Below are 8745 nucleotides of genomic sequence, written 5' to 3'. Positions count from 1 at the left end.
TCCCCGTAGGCGAGGTTGGCCCGCTGGATCACTGTGGCGATCGCCTCCTGGTACTGGGGCGAGGAGGTGGCCAGCAGAGGCAGGGCAGCCAGGGGTGCGTGGTCCTGGCTGCTGGACAGACAGCCTTCGTCGTGGCTGTAGGGGCTGAGGCTGGGGAGGGGGCCCGGTCAGGGGACAGCAGGTAGCCTCAGGCCAGCCCAAGGGGCCCATCTCCCCTGCCCCGAACAGTGGGCCAGGAGCCGCCTGCCACCCTCAGCGCCTCAGCTATGACCTGGCAAACCCGGTGGGGACCGCTTCCGGGCCAGGCCCTGGGCAGGCTCAAGGACAGGGCTGGGGGGTGAGGTCCTGGATCTCGGAGGCAGGTCGGTACCCCATGTCGTGGATGAGGAAACAGGCTCAGCCTTGGGCCCCGGCCCCCCTGACCCTGTGACCAGCCATCTGGGCTAAGTGGCAGGTCTGGATGTCCAGATGGGTAACACTGGGGGTGTCACCTAGCCCGGGGGGGGGGGAGGGGCGGGTGGCCGCAAGCCAGCACACTCACTTGGAGACCAGGGCGAAGGCATCGGAGCAGATGGGCGGGCAGGGGACCAGGCGGATGGCCAGGTGGCCCAGGGCGCTGGGGTAGTGCGCACGCATGACCGTGTCGAACACCGAGGCGATGGTGTTGGCGTCGCCCTGCTTGGAGCTGGGGTCCCCAGCTCCCGTGTCCAGGATGGTGCCCCCGTGCAAAACCAGCAGCAGCACGTGGATCTTGGAGGGGGGCCCGGCCAGCGGTGGGCTGACCTCGTCCTGCACAGGTGGGGGGACAGGGGACGGGCATCAACTCCCCCAGAATGCAGCTCCTTGTGAAACCCCTGTCGCCCTGCAGGGAGGCCTGTTGGGGACCCACACGCTCCCTCTGAGAACCCTCATTCCAGCTCCTCAGCCTGTGGTCAGCTGCCTCCACCCCTCCCCTGGGGAGGCCGAGCTGGTCCTTTTCCCCCTGCTGCATGCCGCCCTGACCCTGTTTGCCAGTCTGACCAGGGCCCAGAGGACACGGAAGGGGGAGTCTGCTCCCCAGAAAGCACGCACTTCCCGTGAGGGGCGGAGGCAGAAGCTCAGCCCTGTCTGGGCATCGGGGGCTGCCCGCCCTCAGTGTGCCCTGGCGTGGGTCTGTCTCGCTGGAGCAGGCAGGGCCATGGCTGGCTCAAAGTCACAGGCTCCCTGAAGAGGGACTGGCATCGGGCCCCAGCCTGGCCTCTCCGACAGCTCCGAGCTCCCCTTCCATCTACACAGGGCCTCCGCCCCTGCCCCTGGCTCCCAGGCCCCAGGCCCTGCCATGGACTCTCAGTGAGACCAAGGTCGCAAGAGCAGCGATGTCCCAGAGGCGGCAGAGCCACAGCGGGGGAGGGGGACAACGCAGGTGTGTCTGCCTGAGCTCCCCTCATCTGGGAGGGGCGGGGACCCCACCTCCTGCCTGTGAGGTCAGAGTGAGGCCCGAGACTTGCACACATCCCCCTGGGAACTGTTCCGTTTAGAAAAGACATAGTGGTGGCCCAAAGAGGCCAAGGGCTTGTCTAATGTCACACGGCACCTCAGTGCCAACCCAGAGCGCCTGCCACCAGCTCCATGCTCTCCTGCCAATCCGGGCTGTGGCCCCGTCCTCAGGGGCCTCTCCCGGCACCCAGCTTCTGGTGTGTGACTGAGGAGGCCAGGGCTAGGGCACTCGCTGTGCCCATATTATGTCAGGACACGTGGGGGGCAGGAAAGGAAACTGAATGAAGAGAGGGGCCTGTCCCCAGGGAACCAGAGAGACAGTCCAAGGGGCTGAAGCCATTTTGAGGACGCTGAACTGGGCCACCGGATGGCAGGAGGTGGGGCAGCAGCAGGACTCAAGTGTCAACACAGAGCCTAGGAGAGGGTTGGGCAATGTGGGCACTGGACCCGGGGGCTGGCGAGGCCACCAGGAACGGGCTGGACACCACTGACCAGCAGAGGGCTTTGAGCAAGTGAGGAAGGAAGAAGCCTAGTGGGCAATCCTCGGCCTGGAGCAGAGGCGAGGCCAGACTGCCTTGTCCCCGAGAGGGGACTGGTCAGTGGCCAGTGGTGGGCCACAGGGCCTGGGCAGGAATGCACACCCAGCAGAGCTTGGGGAGTGACACCTGCCCCATACGAGGACTGCCCACCACTGCGGGCCGGCCAGGCAGGAATGAACGCATGGCCCAGAGCAGGCCAAGGCCACCGGCCACCCAGACCACAGACCGGGACAGAGCCACCACGTGTGGGAGCAGAGCTTATGGGAGGCGGGACTACAGGCCTTGGAAAGCCAGGGGGTCCTCGGTGTCTCTGTGGAGCCGCCCCACTCCCGCAAGGCTGGGGCAGGAGGCTTTGGTGTGGGGGTTTTGCAAGCAAAGGGACCTGATTTTAGGCGCCCAGGACCGTGCCGGGTTGGAATGCACACCGCTCGGCGGTCCCCTAGCCCAGGCTTCCTCTCCCCACCCGCCCACTGGCCTTCGGTGCTGTGTGCGATGCACCTGGGGAGCAGGCTCCGGCTGCTTCCTCGCCGTTAACCAGCAACTGGAGATCAATGCCCCTGGTCCCAGGTACCCTTCTAGAAAAGCCTGGGGGACCTCAGACCTCAAAGCAGAAAACCCCAAAAGGGGAGGGCAGTGAGGAAGCGCCCATCCCCCCAGTCCACAGTCCTGAGGGCCGTGTCCACCCTGGGCAGCTGGAGGCCAGGGCAGGGCAGTGACTGCGGCGGGTGACAGCCCCGCCCGGCCCCGGCCCCTGTCCCCAGTCCCTGTCCCCAGTGCAGACAGCTCTGATCACCCACGGCTGGAGGAGGAGAAGGGGCATGAGGTCCACGCAGAGCACCCTGAGGCAGACACAGGCGCTCCGCCGAGACACCTGCACTGGGCACCGAGGGCCCCGCCTGTCCCCAGTGGGGCGGTGGCCACCGGCCACGTCACTTTTGCCAGATGGCTTTGCTTCCTCCCCTTCCACATTTTTCTCTGCAAAGACTGCAGAAAGGCCAGGCACAGGGTGAATTTCTTATTTTTGTTCTGAAGTCTGTAAGTTTCTCATCTCACTTTCCCGGGGCAGAGCTCGGTCAGGTCCTTCCTCTGGGGCTGTCTACCTCGGGGGGTGTCTACAGTCCCTGCTGACCTCAGAGGGGTGGCCCCAGGCCTCTCTCCCTCGGTGCCGACGCGAGGCTGTGGGTGCGAAGTTCTGCCTTCGCAGTCCCCTTGGGACCAGTCCTTTGCTCCTTGCCCCTTCCCCTGGCAGCCCTGGGGACCCCCGGCTGCACAGTCCCTGGCCCCATTCCACTCGGGCACCCACCTCGATGATGTTCAGCGGGTCCACCCTGAACGCGGGGGCACTCTGGCGGTACAGACCGTCTGCAACACAGAAGTGGTGGGTGCCGTGAGCACGGGGCAGTGGGCAGCCCCAGGCCCACCGGACGGAGGCTGCGACCCAAGGTGTCCCCACCCCACCGCCCCCAATGCCCAGCACTGAGCAGGAGCTGGGTTAGCGGGGAGGGGAGGGGAGGTCCCAGCACTGCCCAGTCACCCTGCGTGTCCTCTGGCTCGGGGCTTTCGATTTTGTCCATAAGGTCATCGGAGTTCCACTTGGTGATGTCCTTGGGGAACGGTTCCTCTGAATCAGACAGGTCCTCTGGGGAGGAGAGGGGGCTTCGGTACGCTGCCCAGGGGCGGGGCTGGGGGGCCCGAGTGGCAGCTCTGGGGACTCCCACGCTTCTCCGGCCTGCAGGCCCCTCCGCGCTCGGCTCCACGCTCTCCCTTCTCCCTCCCTGAACAGGGGGAACGTGCAGCCGCACGCCCACGAAGCTGCACTCTGACCTTTTTAAAATAATTGCGGTAACATTCGCATACCGTGAAATTCACCATTTAAACCACTTCAAAGTCGCATCTGGTCCATTCACAGGGCTGTGTAACCATCTCTTCTGTCTCATTCCAACAGATTTCCCAAACCCGCCAGGCAGTCAGTCACTCCCACCCCTCCCCCAGCCCCTGGCATCCACCAATCTACTTCCTGTGTACGGATTTGCCTGCTCTGGGCCTTTCCTAGAAATGGGATCACACGACACGTGTCCATTTGTGTCTGGCTTCTTTCACTCAGCACCATGCTTTCGAGGTTCATCCTAGTTACAGCGTTTCACACCTGAAGCCTATGCCCCGGGCGGATGGCCCACACCTCGTTTCTCTGCTCATCAGCTGATGTCCCCCCGTCGTGGGATCAGCACCCACACGAGCACGGCTTAGCGAGAAACACCGCCCTGAGCACTTCCGTTCGTGACTCCCGCTTCTGCTTTTCTGCGAACGTCCACCCAGGACCACTGGGTCAGGGGCCCTGGCACGTGCCGGTCCCTCCTCCAGCCATGCAATGGGTCGCTGGGCCAGTTTCCCTAGGACGCTGCTGCTCTGGCTTCCCCAGGCCCTGCCGTCTCTTCTCTTTTCTGGCTCATTCTGAAGTTTCTACGTTCGAGGGTATTTTCCTCACGTCCAGGACACGGAGCCAGGAGGGGCTCAGTCTCTCAGCCTGGCTTGGGAGGTGGGATCCCCAAAGCCACCCTCAGGGTGGCCCCAGGTGCAGAGGCCGGTTCAAGAACTTCTTGTCACCTGTTCCAGGTCCCCGCCCCAAGACTAGACCAGGCACTTCCCCTTCATCTGGGCACTGACGCCCCCGATTTTTTCTCTTAGGGGCGGGCCAGTCAACTAAGACGCCACAATTAGGTGGCTCGTCTGCCCGCTTCAAGCCATGGTGGCGGGAGAGGGCTTCGGCCCTGCCTCTGCCCTGCTGGGTGCCCGTGGGCAGGTCCCTGTCCCTTACTGAGCCTATGTCTTGCCTCACAAATTGCAAACTGGAAACCCGTACCTGGGCCTGTTCGCAAAGCAGCCGAGGTGGGGAGCGGCTGTCTGCTTATCTGGGGATCAGTGGGAAAACAGGCACTTTGCATATTTTCTGCTTGTTTGCCTTTTCTAAAGTTTATACATTAGGTGGGTATTAATTTAACCAAGGAAAAAGTAATTAGAAAATTATAAGAAATTATGCTTTTATTAAGCTTCTTACGGAAATAAAGTCACACATGGAAAAAGCCTCTGTCTTGCTGTCAATCCATTTCTGGGGGGATCGAGAGAACGGTCCCCACCCGCCAGGCCCAGGTCCCGACACCTGGTTAGGGTGAACCCCAGACCCCAGACTACCGGTGACTTCGCTCTCCTCCCCTGTCCCTCGCACGGTATGTTCACCTAGGACATCCCACAGGTAATTGTCACTTCAATCTGCATCACCCCCGATTCTTTAAGGCCTGCCACCTCTCCTGGGGAGGCGCCCCATGTGCTCCAGGAGCCCGCCTACCGTGAGCATCGAAGAACTCGTCGTCCGAGCTCTCGTCTGAGTCCCGGGCGATGCTCTGCATCCTCCACTCTGAGATGCTGTGGCGGGAAGGACTCGCTGGAAGGCAAAACCCCCGACTCAGGGACCGCCCCGCGGGACAGGGCTGAGGGGCGGAGGGCAGGCGGGGGTGACGTTGCCGGAGCAAGGGCCGGGACGGCTGGGAAGAGAACGAGGTGTAGAAACGAGGGGCCCTGACTCATCCCGGCGGACGCTCCTGGAACTTTCGAGATGGTCCCCTCCCAGCCCGCCCGGCACAGTGTGGTCTTGTCCGGGGAGGACGTGGCCGCGGCAGGCAGGGACGTGCGTTGCAGAGGCCTGGGCTCACTCCTGGGCCTACGGGGAGTGAGCTCCTTAAATTGTCCTATGGCAGGGGACAGACGGGGACGCAGGGCAGTAGCGGGAAGTGAGGTAAAAAATATTGATGCATCTATTTGCACAGATTCCGTCAGCACGAGGACAGACAAGCCCGCTGTGGGAAAAGCCGGGTTTGCGGAGGGGACTCCTGGCCTTACATGAAATACGTTGATTTTTCAAAACAGCCACAGCAGGCCTTTCTCAGGATCTGAAGCCTTGCAGGCTCCTCGGGCCTGGTTCTCCCTCGGCTTAGAGACCTCTGTTCAGTGTGCTGGGGGGGGGGGCCCACCCAGACCCCTCTCCTCCAGGGACCCTGGCTGTGTGCTGGGAGAGGTTGGGGCAGGGTTCCCACGTGGCCAGCTTGTCTATCTGAGCTGGCCTGTGACGGTGCCTCTGGGGGGACGCCCTGGGCGGCTCCTACCAGCAGGAGAGGGGTCTGATTTCTGCATCCGCAGCCCCCAGGTCTGAGGACAAGAGCCTGTTCTTGGAGCTGGAAGCACCTGGCTCCATGGGGCTGCCTCGCGCATGGCCGCGCGCTGTCACCGGGGTGGATGAGCAGAGGGCAGGGACCCTGTGAGGCCGGGGTGGCATGGCACACTCACCTCCCCGCTTGGACGACCGAGACGATTTGGAGGACGTGGACCACTGCTTCTTCAGGCCTCGGCCGGCCAGGGGCTCCCCGCCGCCGCTGGGCTGGGGGGCCTCCCCGGGGGGCTGGGCCTGGCCGGCCTCGCTCTCGGCCAGCTCTGCGGCCTCCTCGTCGTCCTTGCTGAACTGGGCCATCTTGCGGGACAGCATGAGCTGCGCCTCCTTCTCCAGCTCCCGGATGTTCTCCATGCTCAGCCCGTACCACTCGTCTTGCCAGCACCAGGCCTGCCGGTGAGCCCTCACCATCACCTTCCGCAGGCCTGCGCCCGGCGGGGCACGGGGACACAGAGAGGCAGCGTCAGTCCCGCCCCGGGGGCCCCTAGGGCCGGGCGGTGTCCCGATGCTGCAGGTTAGGCTCTGCCCCACACCCGCTGTGCAGCCTCCAGCAAAAAAAAAAAAAAAAAAAAATCACTCCGTGCCTCATTTTCCCCACCTGGCTCACGGATGGCCTCATAAGCTCACAGTGGCCCTACCACGGGAGTAGAGGGGCAACGTGTCTGCTCAGAAGTCACACTGAATTTGGGGGGCCCCGCCCCCAGAGGGGTGCTAGAGGAGGACCTCTGTCTCAGTGTCTAGTATACTTTTCCTGACGAATTTCCCACGGAAAATCAAGTTCAAGTTTGAAGCAGCCTTGTCCTTTTTAAGATAGAATATAGATACATACAAAATAAGATATAAAATAAGATAGCTCTCAGGGTATGAAGATCACAAGAACCATATGGACAAGAAGCAGATGGGGGTTGCTTTGGGACAGGGCGGGAGTAGGGGTGACAGCAAACAGGTACAAAAGAGTCTGAGGTGATGGAACCTTCTAGAACTGTGCATGCAATTCTGGGACTGTACTAAAATGAACAAAACTGCCCTCTTACAACTGGTGAGGCGTGTGGTGTGTAAAGAGCCGGTTAAGAAACCATTAAGAAGAAATAAAGCGCCCACGTCCACAGCGCCCAGCAGGGCGCCGACACGGAGCCCGCCGGTGGCCGTCTCGGACACGTGCTCCTGCCGCCCCAAAAGGGTCCTCCCTGAATTTCGTGTTCGTCATTTGCCTTTTGTCCTGGTTTTGGTGCACAGATGTGTTTTTTTAGACAGCACGTTGGGCTGGTTTGCATGTTGTTGACATTCGCATGTTGTGTCACACTGCATTTTTCTGCTACTCACTTTTTTGGGGGATGAGTTTCGAGTTTGGGACTGGACGGTATTTATTTGGTTGAAATATCACATTTAATTTATTCCTTCTGCCAACGGTTCACTTTCATTGTTTGTTCGTTTGCTATTACAAACTTGCTGCTCTGAACATTCCAGAACGTGCATTTGAGTTTCTCCAGGGGACAAACTTGGGAGGGATGTCACTGGGTCTCAGGGCATACACCTTCCAGTTCCCTAGAGAAAGGCCACTGTGCCTCCCCAGATGTCCTTTCTAAGTCCCTTCATTCCTAAAGGCCTTCCTGGGGAGACCCTCTCACCCCTGCTCCCGGCGGGGCACCCCCTTTCAGCCAGGACTGTCTGTGTCCCCGCCAAGCTCCGGGCTGTGGCCTCAGGCATGCTGTGCCAGGGTCTGCCTGCGCCCACACTGAGCAGCCCATCTGATGAGACACTTGCCCCCGGCTGGTGCGAGAACATTGCGAGATCTGGGTTCAGACCCTGCACTCGGCCTGTTTCCTCCACAAACGGGGTGACAATGGCTGCCCACACGGGTCACAGTGAGCTGATGACATGTGTAAAGTACACGATCAACACTATGGCTTCGTCCACGTTTAAACTAAGTCCCTCTGCTCTCAGACTCAAAAGGCGATGCCCAGGTGCCACTCCTGGATCATCACCCTGGGGCTGGGACAGGCCCTTGGCACCGATCTCATGTAGTGACCTGGGGGACGGGTGGAGAGCTGGGGGCTGTAGGGGAAGAGGAGCCCTTGTCTCGTCTGCCTGACTTGCTGGCACCGGGTCTGGACTGTGGTTTGCAGACATGGACATCGGCTCCACCAAAACCAGGAGCCCCGGGTCATCTGCTGGCCCGCCTGCTCCTGGTACAAGGACACTGTGCTGGCCGAGAGCTCTGTCCTGGAGCTCCCAGCCCACTGGCGGAGGCCCAGCCGGGCAGGGCCTCCGGGTGCTAAGAGGGGCTGCTGAGCAGCAGAGAGGCTGCCCCCAGGGCTGTCCCCGCACTGAGAGAGGACGCTGCATGTTTCAAACACAGACCGGTCAGGGGTTTGGGGGGGGGCAGGGCCCCGGGCTTCCCTGGGGATGACACACACACTGCCTGCTGTCTGTGGGTGCTCAACAGGGGTTTCCGGGCGGCCCAGGTAAAGCAGGGAAGCTGCACGTGGGCTTCAGGGCGGGCATGCAGAA

At 61.7% G+C, this 8745-nt stretch overlaps 1 protein-coding gene across 1 annotated transcript in view; it reads right to left on the bottom strand.

The window, feature by feature from the left end:
- PITPNM2 (phosphatidylinositol transfer protein membrane associated 2) overlaps positions 1-8745 on the bottom strand; it is a 76677-nt gene that overhangs the window by 12464 nt on the left and 55468 nt on the right. Inside the window, exons 5-10 of the mRNA XM_023528143.1 lie at positions 6354-6791; positions 5359-5454; positions 3550-3654; positions 3319-3377; positions 542-789; positions 12-150 (exon numbers count right to left, since the gene is read on the bottom strand). Coding sequence (XP_023383911.1) covers positions 12-150; positions 542-789; positions 3319-3377; positions 3550-3654; positions 5359-5454; positions 6354-6791 — 1085 coding nt within the window. The remainder of the gene's footprint in view (positions 1-11; positions 151-541; positions 790-3318; positions 3378-3549; positions 3655-5358; positions 5455-6353; positions 6792-8745) is intronic.

Source organism: Pteropus vampyrus, unplaced genomic scaffold (assembly GCF_000151845.1).
Source record: "Pteropus vampyrus isolate Shadow unplaced genomic scaffold, Pvam_2.0 Scaffold23, whole genome shotgun sequence".
Lineage (NCBI taxonomy): Eukaryota > Metazoa > Chordata > Mammalia > Chiroptera > Pteropodidae > Pteropus > Pteropus vampyrus.
Note: the sequence above shows the minus strand (reverse complement) of the source record. Positions and strands in the feature narration are given on the sequence as shown.